Source organism: Macaca thibetana, chromosome 15 (assembly GCF_024542745.1).
Source record: "Macaca thibetana thibetana isolate TM-01 chromosome 15, ASM2454274v1, whole genome shotgun sequence".
Lineage (NCBI taxonomy): Eukaryota > Metazoa > Chordata > Mammalia > Primates > Cercopithecidae > Macaca > Macaca thibetana.
In genome coordinates this window covers 7399691-7413024 of record NC_065592.1, presented here as the reverse complement: position 1 = coordinate 7413024, position 13334 = coordinate 7399691, and the positions used below count along the sequence as shown (strand labels likewise).

At 50.8% G+C, this 13334-nt stretch overlaps 2 protein-coding genes and 1 non-coding gene across 3 annotated transcripts in view; 2 read left to right on the top strand and 1 right to left on the bottom strand.

Annotated features, from left to right (window-relative positions):
- AIF1L (allograft inflammatory factor 1 like) overlaps positions 1–13334 on the top strand; it is an 803784-nt gene that overhangs the window by 688608 nt on the left and 101842 nt on the right. The gene's annotated exons all lie outside the window — the stretch shown is intronic.
- LAMC3 (laminin subunit gamma 3) overlaps positions 1–13334 on the top strand; it is an 89721-nt gene that overhangs the window by 6764 nt on the left and 69623 nt on the right. Inside the window, exon 2 of the mRNA XM_050759713.1 lies at positions 12196–12500. Within this exon, the coding sequence (XP_050615670.1) occupies positions 12196–12500 (305 nt within the window). The remainder of the gene's footprint in view (positions 1–12195; positions 12501–13334) is intronic.
- On the bottom strand, positions 6092–6230 carry LOC126938170 (small nucleolar RNA SNORA31). The gene has a single exon (XR_007719996.1). It is a non-coding gene; the product is annotated as a small nucleolar RNA SNORA31 (small nucleolar RNA).

Sequence of the window (13334 nt, the reverse complement as noted above, 5' to 3'; positions counted from 1 at the left end):
TTTTCTTTTTTCTTTGTTTGAGACAGAGTCTTGCTCCACTGCTCAGGCTGGAGTGCAATGGTGCAATCTTGGCTCATTGTAACCTCCACCTCCCAGGTTCAAGCAATTCTCCTGCCTCAGCCTCCTGAGTAGCTGGGATTACAGGTTCCCGCCACCACACCTGGCTAATTTTTTTGTATTTTTAGTGGTGATGGGGTTTCATCGTGTTGGCCAGACTGGTCTCGAACTCCTGACCTCAGGTGATCTGCCCGCCTCAGCCTCCCAAAGTGCTGGGATTACAGGCGTGAGCCATGGCACCTGGCCCATAACAGCATTTCCACAGTAGCCAAAGCCGAGGCAGCCTAAGTGTCCACCAAGGGGTGAATGATGAGCAAGAGCAAATGTGGTCCATCCATCCGGTAGAATATTACTCAGCCCTGAAAAGGAAGGAGATTCTCATAGAGCCACAGTACAGATGAACCTTGAGGACAGTATGCTAAGGGAAAGAAGCCAGTCAAAATAGAACAAATACTGCAGGGTTCCACTGATATGAGAGGCACCCTGGGATAGTCAGATCCACAGAGACAGAAGGTAGAATGCTGGTTGCCAGGGGCTGGGGGAGGGGCAGTGGAGAGTGTTTCATGGGGACAGTGTTTCAATTTGGGAAGATGAAAGCGTTCTGGAGATGGATGGTGGTGAAGGTTGCACAACAATGTGAGCTGTGCAAATGGTTAAGATGGTAAGTGTCATGTTAGGCGTATTTCACCACAATAAAAGAAGGTTTGGGGAGAAGTACATGTTGGCCCTGTGGGAAGGCAGCTTGGTGACATGGATGAAGACCCACTAGAATATTCCTGGTCTTTGGCAAAGGAATCCTACTTCTGGGAATTAAAATAAGGGAAGGGTCCTAATGCATGAAAATGTTCATCGAGGCGTTCTTTATAGTAGGGAAAAATTGGAACCATAAGGGAATAGTTAAGTAAATTGTAGGACATAAATTCACATGGTGATTGGAGCCATTCAGTGCAACAGCTGACAAAGGGTTTGTAATACACAGGGAGCGCTTAAGTCAAAATGTTGAATGGAGAAAAAGACACAAGTTGGTACATGTGGAATCATCAGATTTATATTTTAAAATCCCTAAAGAGTAGGCAAAAAAGAAAGACATCAAACTGGTAAAAGCGTGTTTGTCCTCAGGACTTGCAGCGACTTTTCTTCCATTTTTCGTGTTTCTACATTTTCCCAATATTCTCTCATGAAGCTTGTTCTAATTTAAAAACTGGAGAGAACACATTGCTACAGTTTTTTTTTTTTTTTAAAGCACCCGCATCGCTATGTTTTGTTTTAAGATGTTTTTCAAAGTTCTGGTGCAGCACAGCTTGGCATCGTAACTCCCAACCCCTTAAAAGAAAGCGTGCGGAGCAAACAGAGTCCGGATCTGGGGGCGGCCTGGTGTCTGTGTCCGTTTGGAGCAGAAGTTTCGCGTCTTGGAACCAGGTGGGCGACTGGCCCAGATGTGCATTCGCTAAAGGATACTGTGCGCGGGCTGCTGTGGGTCGCCGGTGCAGACTCCTTGGTAAACATCTAGCAGCCAGACAATTCTCGGGAGGGGAGCTTGGAGCCACTTAAAAGGTAGCTGGCAGCTAGAAGCGTGATCGGAAAAAGGCAGTCACTGGGACTTCATGCAAAGGAGCAGCCTCACGCCATAGGAAACATCCCGGCTTTTCCGTCCTTGCCAAACCAGGAGGTGAGAGAAGACGCAGCAATATCAGCAATATCTCCCACAGAGACACAGACGGGACTTTTTGTTACGAGAGTTAATTAGAGGCTGGGCATGGTGGCTCACGCCTGTAATCCCAGCACTTTGGGAGGCTGAGGCTGGTGGATCACTTGAGGTCAGGAGTTCGACATCAGCCTAGCCAACATGGTGAAACCCCGTCTCTACTAAAAAAAAAAAAAAAAAAAAAAAAAAAATTAACCAAGCATTGTGGTGGGCGCCTATAATCCCAGCTGCTTGGGAGGCTGAGGCAGCAGAATCGCTTGAACCAGAGGCAGAAGTTGCAGTGAGTCGAGATCAGACCACTGCACTGCAGCCTGGGTGATAGTAAGACTCTATTTCAAAAAAAAAAAAAAAAAAAAAAAAAAGACCGGGTGTGGTGGTTCAACCTGTAATCCCAGCACTTTGGGAGGCTGAGGTGGGCGGATCACCCGAGGTCAAGAGTTCGAGACCAGCCTGGTCAACATGGCAAAACCCCGTCTCTACTAAAAATACAAAAATTAGCCAGGCATGGTGGTGTGCGCCTGTAATCCCAGCTACCCAGGAGGCTGAGGCAGGAGAACCGCTGGAACCCGGGATGCAGAGGCTGCAGTGAGCTGAGAATGCACCGCTGCAGTGCAGCCTGGGCAACAAAGCAAGACTCCATCTCAAAAACTAACTAACTAAATAAGTAAATAAATAAATAAATAAATAAAAGCAGCTTAATCCCTCCTTTGTGATGAAAAGGTTTCTTCCAAAGGCAACCAAAAGGCTGGGAAAGGAGTGGCCCCAAGAATTTTTTTTTTTTTCCTGGAGTTGAAGTCTCACTCTGTAGCCCAAGCTGGAGTGAAGTGGCACGATCTCGGCTCACTGCAACCTCTGCCTCCTACATTCAAGCGATTCTTGTGCTTCAGCCTCCCGTGTAGCTGGTACTACAGGTGCGTGCCACCATGCCCGGCTAATTTTTTGTATTTTAGTAGAAACGAGGTTTCACCATGTTGCCCAGGGTGGTCTCGAACTCCGGAGCTCAGGTGATCCGCCCGCCTCGGTCTCCCAAAGTGCTGGGATTACAGGTGTGAGTCACCATGCCCGGCCCCCAAGATCTTTTAAACAGCGACGAGAATTAAAACCTGCAGCCCTGGCTGGGCGCGGTGGCTCACGCCTGTAATCCCAGCACTTTGGGAGGCCGAGGCGGGTGGATCACGAGGTCAGGAGTTCAACACCAGCCTGGCCAAGATGGTGAAACTCCGCCTCTACTAAAAATACAAAAAGTAGCCGGGCGTGGTGGCACGTGCCTGTAATCCCTGCTACTCAGGAGGCTGAGGCAGAGAATTGCTTGACCCCGGGAGGCGGAGGTTGCAGTGAGCTGAGATCATGCCATTGCACTCCAGCCTGGGCAACAGAGCGAGACTCCATCTCAAAAAAGAAAAAAAAAAAAAAACCTGCAGCCCTAGCCCAGCCCCTCACAAGCTCCAGGGGCTAATGAGGCTTCTGGGTGATTGAGACAGCTGTGTTCCTATCAGGAAAGCCAAGCCAAGGTGTCATCCTCAACTGTTAGCTGGTGGTGACACTGCTCGGGAGCACTTGGCTTCCATCACCTCCAGGCCGCCCGATACGCTATTCTCTGTGCCTAGAATTCTGTTCCTTCTGCTCTCCTCACCTGTCTGGCTCCCATGCACCCCTGCTCATCCCACCAGCTTACTAGACCACATGCCCCAAACTTACTTCTCACCACCTCCTCCCTCTCCATGCTCCTGCCAGCCTGAACTACAGGCTTCACCACGAGGTGGCCACAGCTCTGCCAACATCCTGCCTGGTGTGGAATGCACCTTCTCCTCACCATCCCTGGCTAATGGCTGCTCATCCTTGAAACCGTAGGTTCAAGTGCCTTGTTGGTGCTCCCACAGCCTCCCTGGGCTACTTTGGCCTGTTCTATAAAGACCTGTCTGTCTCGGCTGGGCACGGCGGCTCACGCCTCTGATCCCAGCACTTTGGGAGGCTGAGGCAGGCAGATCACTTGAGGTCAGGAGTTCAAGACCAGCCTGGCCAACATGATGAAATCCCATCGCTACAAAAATACAAAAATTAGCCAGGCTTGGTGGTGCATGCTTGTAATCGCCGCTACTCAGGAGGCTGAGGCAGGAGAATGGCTTGAACTCAGGGGACGGAGGTTGCAGTGAGCCAAGATTGTGCCACTGTACTCCAGCCTAGACAACAGAGTGAGACTCTGTCTCAAAACAAACAAACAACAATAACAAAAACAAGACCTGCCTCTCTCTTCCCACCTGTCACCTCCGCTTGGGGCAGGTGCCATGAATCCTTATTGCTGAGCATGGTACCTGGCACACAAGAGGTGCCCAATAAATGCTTGCCAGATGAATGAGTAGATTCGAGGCAGGATTTGTACCTTCAAGGAGTTTATAATCCAGTGAGAGAGTGGAGACAGCAGGTAGTCCTGACAGTATGGGACACTGTCCCAAGTGTGCCTGGGAGTCATGATCCCTGCATGAGTCTGTGTTTAAAACAATAGCCAGCATTTAGTAGGCACCTGCTGTGTGCCAGGTGCTTTGCCAAGTGCTTTACAGGCACTGTATGGCTGAGATCCCCAAACGCTTCATTTACTAGTGAGGAGTCAGGCTCAGGGAGGAGAAGGACTTCCTCAATGTCATGCCCAAAGTCACGGCTCAAAACCAGGGCACCCTCCTACTCAGGAGTCCATGGGACCCCAGAGAGAAGGGACTGCCTAGGAAGGGGGTGAAGGGGGTTCTGGTGCCCATGGAGACATGGAGGTCCCACCCGCCCCCCTCCCGGTCTTCACCTGCTGGCTGAGCCAGCAGCTGGGCACAGCAGAGCATCCCCCACCAGCCGCCCCACACCGCCCAAGCCAAACAGCAGGAGCGCCAAGTTGCATCCTCTCCAGCCAGCTGGAACATAAAGCCCATCAAGAATGACACCAGGACAGTCATAAAAATCAAGCCAGCCCACATCCGGCACTGACCAAGCAGAATGAGCTCAGTATGAAGAGGCTTATTTTGGGAAAATGGAAACAAAACAAAGCCCTTTAATTAGAGCCATCTGGGGAATAGTGGCCTGTGAGTGGGGCGGGAAGGGCTAGGGTGGAAAGTTGAGCTGGGAATGCATGGGTGAGGCTGCCCTGCCCACCTCAAGCATTAGAACCAGGCGGGTGAGCTGCTCCCAGCCTACAAGGGAGTCACACACACAGCAGGGTCCCTGAGCCCCATCTGGCCACCCACTGTTCCTGTTCTTCCTCTCCCAGGCGAACTCTTGGCAATTCTGGGTGTGGTGACTCCCTGTGAGGAGCTGGGGACTCCCCATGGCCATGACACCAGATACCACAAGACCCTGGCTGAACCAGGGCTAGGCTCCATCACAGCCCTCCCATCTTGGCACTAAGTCTAAGCCCCAAATATGAATCAAGATTGCCAAGTCTGAAAAAACAAAAAGATTGCCAAGTGCTCCTCTAACCTGGGGAGACCAAACAGTTTTCCTTGGATTGATTGTTGCCTAGGGCTTTGTGTTAAGAAGGATTCCGAGGTACAGTCTGAGCTGAAACATGACTGAGACATGACTACACGTTTGCAAAGAGAGGTGGCAGGGCATTCCAGACCATTGCAATAAGTCAGGGAACAGATGAGGGGCTGAGAGAATGACAGAGAGGAGGGCAAACACAAGGAATATTCCGGTGAATGAGCTAGTGATCTGGAGAATACTGAGGTCACTCGCTGAGGAGGGAGGTGATTCACCAGCTTCTTGTTTTGGTGCATAGAGAGACTAGAGGAGGAAGGAAGATGCCTTTATTTTTTTTCCCCCAAATACATATAACACAAACGTGGAGTCTGGCTTTTGATTCTTTTGGGTATATCCCCAGAAGTGGGAGTACTGGATCCTATGGCAAAAAAAAAAAAAAAAAAAAAAAAAAAAAAAAAAAAAAAAAAAAAAAACCTATTCTTTTTTTTTTTTTTTTTGAGACAGAGTCTCGCTCTGTCGCCCAGGCTGGAGTGCAGTGGCCGCATCTCAGCTCACTGCAAGCTCCGCCTCCCGGGTTTACGCCATTCTTCTGCCTCAGCCTCCCAAGTAGCTGGGACTACAGGCGCCCGCCACCTCGCCCGGCTAGTTTTTTGTATTTTTTAGTAGAGACGGGGTTTCACCGTGTTAGCCAGGATGGTCTCGATCTCCTGACCTCGTGATCTGCCCGTCTCGGCCTCCCAAAGTGCTGGGATTACAGGCTTGAGCCACCGCGCCTGGCCCATTGTAGGTTCTTGTTTGGAGTGACACAGGCTCTTCACTGCTTACAAGGCTATTCTTGAGTTGCAAAAATTCTCTCTCCGTGCTTTTTCCTGTATTCCTCTATTCGATCTCGGCTGCCACAGAAAGCAGACAGCAGTCAGAGAGAACGCACAGGGACGCTCTTTTTGCATCTGTAGTGGAAACCTTAGCAGACAGTAACTGCTCTGGGGCTGTCAAATAGATGCATTGTTTTTAGTTTTTTCAGGAACCACCAGTTTTCCATAGCGGCTGCACCATTTCACATTCCCACCCACAGTGCACAAGGGTTCCAATGTCTCCACATCCTTGCCAACACTTGTTATTTTCTGTTTTTTTTTTTTTTTTTTTTTTTTTTTTTTTTTTTTATAATAGCCACCCTAATGGATGTGAGGTCCAATTATACATATATATATATAAAAAAAACTGTGTAGGGGAAAACTCCTCAAAATGTATTTTTCCTCTGCTCTCAGACCACAAGCATCGTCAACACAGAAGACTTCTGAGACCAAATGCGTGGGGTTTTCCCCCACACAACAAGCAGCGGTACCAGCTGGGTGTCCTCTAATTCAGTTCCAACACAATCTAGTCAGAGATAACATCAGATCCCACAGGTTGAGAGCTCAGTCCCCAAGGCTGTCTTCCGCCACACACACCGGTCGCAAGTCAAGGCCTCAGAAACTTCTGACAGATTAGCTTCAAGTTCCCATGACCCCTTCTTTGGGTTCAATCGGTTTGCTGGAGCAGCTCGCAGAACTCAGGGTAACAGATGGACCGGTTTATTATAGAGACTATTGCAAAGGACGCAGATGAAGAGATGAGCAGGGTGAGGAACGGTGAAGGGGCGGGAGCTTCCATGCCCCCGCCGGGTGCCACCCTCCAGAAACCTCCTTGTGTTCAGCCATCCAGAAGCTCCCTGAATCCTGTCCTTGGCTTTTTATGGATGCTTCATGCATCAGCATAGCTTCCCCTGGGTATAGGGTGGGACCCTCTCTTGGAGGGTCTTAAGACTCACAGAAAGGTGGGGGAGCTTTAGAATGAAAGGAGGGCAGGAGAAGGCAGAGGCCTGCCCCTGAGGCCCAACACACCCAACATGCAAACAAAAGACCATAAGGAGGGCTGTGGGAGTCATAAGCCAGGAGCTGTGGATGAAAAAACACACACACACACATATATATATATATATATATATTGTTTTTTGTATAGAGACACGTTCTAACTATGTTGCCCAGGCTGGTTTCAAACCCCTGGGCTCAAGTGATCCTCCCCGCCCTCGGCCTCCCAAAGTGCTAGGATTACAGGCGTGAGCCACCACACCCAGCCCAACAACTGATATCTGTCATAACACCACAGTTAACATATATCGTATATATAACAGCTTTAGGAGATATAATTCCCATACCATATAATATACCCATCTAAACTATGCAATCCAGTGGTGTTTAATATATACACAGAGTTGTGCAGCCCTCACCGCAATCAACTTTAGAATATCTTTATTTATTTACTTATTTTGAGACAGGGTCTCACTCTGTTGCGCAGGCTGGAGTGCAGTGGCACAATCATGGCTCACTGCAGCCTCTACCTCCTGAGGGCAAGCCATCCTCCCACCTCAGCCTCTCAAGTAGCTGGGATATGCAAGCCACCACACCCAGCTAATTTTAAAATTTGTTCTTATTTATTTATTTTTTGTAGGCCGGGTGTGGTGGCTCATGCCTGTAATCCCAGCACTTTGGGAGGCTGAGGCGGGTGGATCACAAGGTCAGGAGATCGAGACCATCCTGGCTAACACGGTGAAACCCCGTCTCTACTAAAAATACAAAAAATTAGCCAGACGAGGTGGCGGGCGCCTGTAGTCCCAGCTACTTGGGAGGCTGAGGCAGGAGAATGGCGTGAACCTGGGAGGCGGAGCTTGCAGTGCGCGCCACTGCACTCCAGCCTGGGCGACAGAGCGAGACTTCCATTGCAAAAATAAATAAATAAATAGAGACAGGATCTTGCTATGTTACCCAGGCTGGTCTTAAACTCCTGGGCTCAAGTGATCCTCCAGCCTCAGCCTCCTAAAGTGCTGGGATGACAGGTGTGAGCCACTAAGCCCGGCTTGGAACACCTTTATTACCCTGTACCTATTAGCAGTCACTTTCTGTTTCCCACCAATCCCCATCCTGAACCCCTATCCTGTGACAACCACCTGTCTTCTTCCTATCTTTGTAGATTTGCCTATTCTGGACATTTACGTGGAATCCCATAAGATGTGGTCTTTGGTGATTAGCTTCTGCTACTTAGTGTAATGTTCTCGTGGTTCATTCTTGTGGTTGCTTATGTCAGCACTTCATTTCTTCTTGTAGCCCCATCATATTCCATCATATGATATACCACGTTTTATTGATTCATTCATCAGTTGGTGGGCATTGGAGTTGTTCCCACTCTTTGGCTGTTATACAAAGAAAGCTGCTGTGAACATCCATATGTACGTTTTGTGTGGATGTATGTTATGTGTTTTCATTTCTCTTGAGTATATGCTGAGGAGTGGAATTGCTGGGTCCTTTGATAACCCCATGTCTAACATTTTGAGGAACTGCTGGGCTGTTTTCCAAAGTGGATGCCCCATTTTACATTCCCGTCAGTGGCATATGAGGGTTCCAATGCCCCCACTTCCTCACCAACACTTGTTATTATCTCTGTCGACGCTAGCCAGCCTAGTGGGTGTGAAGGGGATCTCATTATGGTTTTGACTTGCATTTCCCTGCTGGCCAATGATGTGGAGCATTTTTTTCTTGTGTTTCTGGGCCATTCATATATCCACTTTGGAGAAATGTCTATTCAAAACCTTTGCCGTTTTTGTTGTTTTCTTTTTTGAGATAGAGTCTCACTGGGTTGCCCAGGTTAGAGTGCCAGGTTCTCACTTGGTTGCCCAGGTTGGAGTGCAGTGGTGTGATCATGGCTCACTGCAGCCTCAACCACTTGGGTTCAATCAGTCCTCCCACCTCAGCCTCCCAAATAGCCTGGAGGCACAGGCCACCGCGCTCGGCTCATTTTTTATATTTTTTGTAGAAGTGGTGTTTCACCATGTTACCCTGGCTGGTTGCGAACTCCTGGGCTCAAGCAATCTACTTCCCCTTTGCCCGTTTTTAATCGGGTTGTCTTTTTGAGTGGTAAGTATTCTTTATATATTCTGGGTAAGTCCCTTATCAGATATATGATTTGCAACTATTTTCTCCCACTGTGTGGGTTGCCTTTTCATTTTCTCAGTGGTATTCTTTGAAGGACAGAAGTTTTGGTTTTGATTAAGTCCAGCTTATATATTTTTTCTTTTGTTACCTGTGCTTTTGGTGTCATTTCTAAGAAGGCTCTTCTAGCGCAAAGTCCCAAATATTTACTCCTCTGTTTTCTTCTAAGAAAGAAGTTTTAGCCTTTTTTGTTTGTTTGTTTTGAGACGGAGTCTCCCTCTGTCGCCCAGGCTGGAGTGCAGTGGTCGGATCTCAGCTCACTGCAAGCTCCGCCTCCCGGGTTTATGCCATTCTCCTGCCTCAGCCTCCTGAGTAGCTGGGACTACAGGCGCCTGCCACCACGCCTGGCTGGTTTTTCGTATTTTTTTTTTAGTAGAGACGGGGTTTCACTGTGTTAGCCAGGATGGTCTCGATCTTCTGACCTCGTGATCCGCCCATCTCGGCCTCCCAAAGTGCTGGGATTACAGGCTTGAGCCACCGCGCCCGGCCTTTTTTTTTTTTTTTTTTTTTTAAAGACAGAGTCTCGCTCTGTTGCCCAGGCTGCAGTGCAATGGCGCCATCTCAGCTCACTGCAACCTCCACCTCCTGGGTTCAAGCAATTCTCCTGCCTCAGCCTCTGAAGTAGCTGGGATTACAGGCGTCCGCCACCATGCCTGGCTAATTCTTGTATTTTTTTTTTTTTTTTTTTTTTTTTTTTTTTTTGAGACGGAGTCTTGCTCTGTGCCCCAAGCTGGAGTGCAGTGGCGCGATCTCGGCTCACTGCAAGCTCCTGACCCCCCGGTTCACGCCATTCTCCTGCCTCAGCCTCCCGAGTAGCTGGGACTACAGGCGCCACCCAATTTTTAGTAGAGACGGGGTTTCACCGTGTTAGCCAGGATGGTCTCGATCTCCTGACCTCGTGATCCGCCCGTCTCGGCCTCCCAAAGTGCTAGGATTACAGGCTTGAGCCACCGCGCCCGGCCTAATTCTTGTATTTTTAGTAGAGATGGGGTTTCACCACGTTGGTCAGGCTGGTCTCGAACTCCTGACCTCAGGTGATCCACCCGCCTCGGCCTCCCAAAGTGCTGGGATTACAGACATGAGCCACTGCACCCAGCCTTTTAGCTCTTACCTAGAGTGAAGATGTTTTGGCAGAGGACTAGGGTGGCTTGTCCTTGACACCTAAGGAAGATGGTGATGTCAGTGGGCAGCCTCCTGGGGGTCTCTGGGACCAGGGATGGAAGGATCAGAGAATAGAAAGCCGGCCATGGGGAGGGGACTGGGTGAGTTCTGTGCTGCTCTGGGGAGTGAGAGGCTACTGCCAACGATAGAGATGCAGGAGGGACTCCCTGCATGGGCCATTCTTCCCTTCATTCATTCGTTCCTGCACCAGCACTCAGTGAATGCCTGCCAGGTGTCAGGCACCTTGCTAGGTTCTGGGGTGGCAGAGATTACCAAAGAGACACCTGGTGCCGACGATGAGGAGCTCTGTCCAGGGTGGGGAGCCACCGCTGAGCAGGTAACTCTGCAGGAGGCTAGCTGTAGGGTCACATTGCAGGAGGCCCCCTCCCCTGTCTTGGGGGGATGTCAGAGGTGTGGATTAGGGCTTAAGGTTGAGTTGGGCTTCTGTGAGGAGGGGGTACCTGGATGGAGTCCTTAACGTAGGAGGGTAGGGGGAGATGTTGGCATTTCAGGCAGTGGGGAAATTGCCTTTTAAATTCAGGCTGTACTTCCTTCTCATTATTGAAATCATACCCACTCTCAGCGTAGACGCCAGATACTTCCCAGCTCGAACTGTGGAAGACGGCAGTTCTCCCGCACCCGCACCCCAGCCTCCCTCTCCGCCTGACTGTCTGAGCCGTTTCTGTTCCCTGATGCATCCTTATCTCCCAGCCCTGTGCCTGCACTGCCGCGTCGGGGTTTTTCTCTTTTTAGGCATTGCCCGTTGACATCCCATGAGGGAAGAGGAGGAATTGGGAACCCCCTTCCCTCTACCACAGCCACCCTTCCTACCCCAGGGTAGCTGAGTCATTGTGATGCAGTCAGGTCCGCTGTTGAGGACGCTTCCAGGGTGGAGCGCAGGGCAGGCAGGGGCCTAAAGCCTGCAGATCCCCCAACTGGATGTCGGGGGCATGTGGGGGAGTGGGGCTAAAGCCCAGGGAAGGGAGAGGCCGCTGGAAGCTGGGGGTTCAGGGAGCAAGCAGAGGGGCTCAGGAGGAGGCCAAGGCAGGCAAGGGAGAGGAGAGCAGGTGGAGGCCCCAGGGGACTTTCGAGGTGACGAGCATGATCAGAGGCCCAGGAAAGGAGGCGTGATCAGGGGCCCCTGGCTGTGGCCACGGGGGCTGTGAGTGAGGTGACTTTGCAAGTACAGTGTCTTCTGTGGAGTGGCCCAGAGAAGCTGAATTGTAGTAGGTTGGAGGTTGAGTTGGGAGATGAGGCTGTGGGGCAGTGGATTTACACCTGTCTTGGGAAATTTGGAAGATAGAAACTTGGAGCAATAAGGGGTCCAGGGAGGATTTCGTGAGGATTAGGAGATCTGTAGTCATTGCAAGGGAATGAGGCCGAAGGCACAGTGCAAGGATTGGCTTTGGTGGGGTACAGTAAAAGAAATAACTTTCTAATAGTAGAGCAGGCTTTCTTAGAATGTGGCAACATCCCATTGCTGGAGATACTTGAGCAAAAAGAGATGGCTGCCTATCAGGGGTGTTGCAACGGAGATTCCTGTGCAGGGTGGCAAGTTGACCCGGAAAAGGAACAGCAAATACTTGGGAAGCATGCGGGCATTGTCCTTCCCAGTGCCCCAACAGGCATCACGAATGGAGGGTGGCATGCCCTGTCCCGAGCTCTAGACAGCTTCCAACGATCCATCCACGCTAGTGCATGCAGTACAGCCGTCTGCCCTCCCTGGACCAGGATTCCATTCCTCCCACCCCTTCCATAAAATGGGCCCTGTCTTCCTGGCTGCAGGGAAGGCTTACGAGATCACGTATGTGAGGCTAAAGTTCCACACCAGTCGCCCTGAGAGCTTCGCCATCTACAAGCGCAGCCGCGCCGACGGCCCGTGGGAGCCCTACCAGTTCTACAGTGCCTCCTGTCAGAAGACTTACGGCCGGCCCGAGGGCCAGTACCTGCGCCCTGGCGAGGATGAGCGCGTGGCCTTCTGCACCTCAGAGTTCAGCGACATCTCCCCGCTGAGTGGGGGCAATGTGGCCTTCTCCACCCTGGAGGGCCGGCCCAGCGCCTACAACTTCGAGGAGAGCCCTGGGCTGCAGGTGAGAGAGGAGTGGGGCTTGGGGCGTCGGGACGGGGTTGGGATTGGGTCATGGCAGTAGGAGGGTCTGATGTGCCAGGACACACAGGGTGGGGGACCTGCAAAACCCCATGTTTATTTTGTTTGTTTTTTTTTTTTCTGAGTCTTGCTCTGTCGCCCAGGCTGGGGTGCAGTGGCGCAATCTCTGTTCACTGAAACCTCCGCCTCCTGGGTTCAAGCTATTCTGCCTCAGCTTCCCAAGTAACTGAGATTACAGGTGCCTGCCACGACGCCTGGCTGATTCTTTTTTGTATTTTTAGTAGAGACGAAGGTTTCGCCATGTTGGCCAGGCTGGTCTTGAACTCCTGACATTAAGGGATCCACCCACCTCGGCCTCCCAAAGTGCTGGGATTACAGGCATGAGCCACTGTGCCCGGCTGACCAGCAGCACTTTCTGTGATGACGGAAAGCACCTCTAGCTGCATTGTCCCATGTGGTGTCGCCAGCCACCATGAGATGTGGCCAGCACAGCTGAGGAACTGGATTTTATATTTTATTTAATTTTAATACATTTTAACTTAGATAGCCACATGTGGCCTGTGGCTGCCACGTTGGAGAGACCGCTGCAGGGTGGTGGGAAGGCACACACTGTGACCAGTGTGGTGCTTGGCACGTAGGGCGTACCCACCCATGCTCTGGAGATATGCGTGCATGACAGCTCCCCGTCCTTGTCCTCACGGTAGAGAGGACGGCAGGCCTGTGGCCACGTCGGTCCGTTCAGGGCCCTCCAGTTCAGCCCACACAGGTCCACCCAGGTGTGTGGACCTGCCGGTATTGGCACCCATCTGTGTCCGCG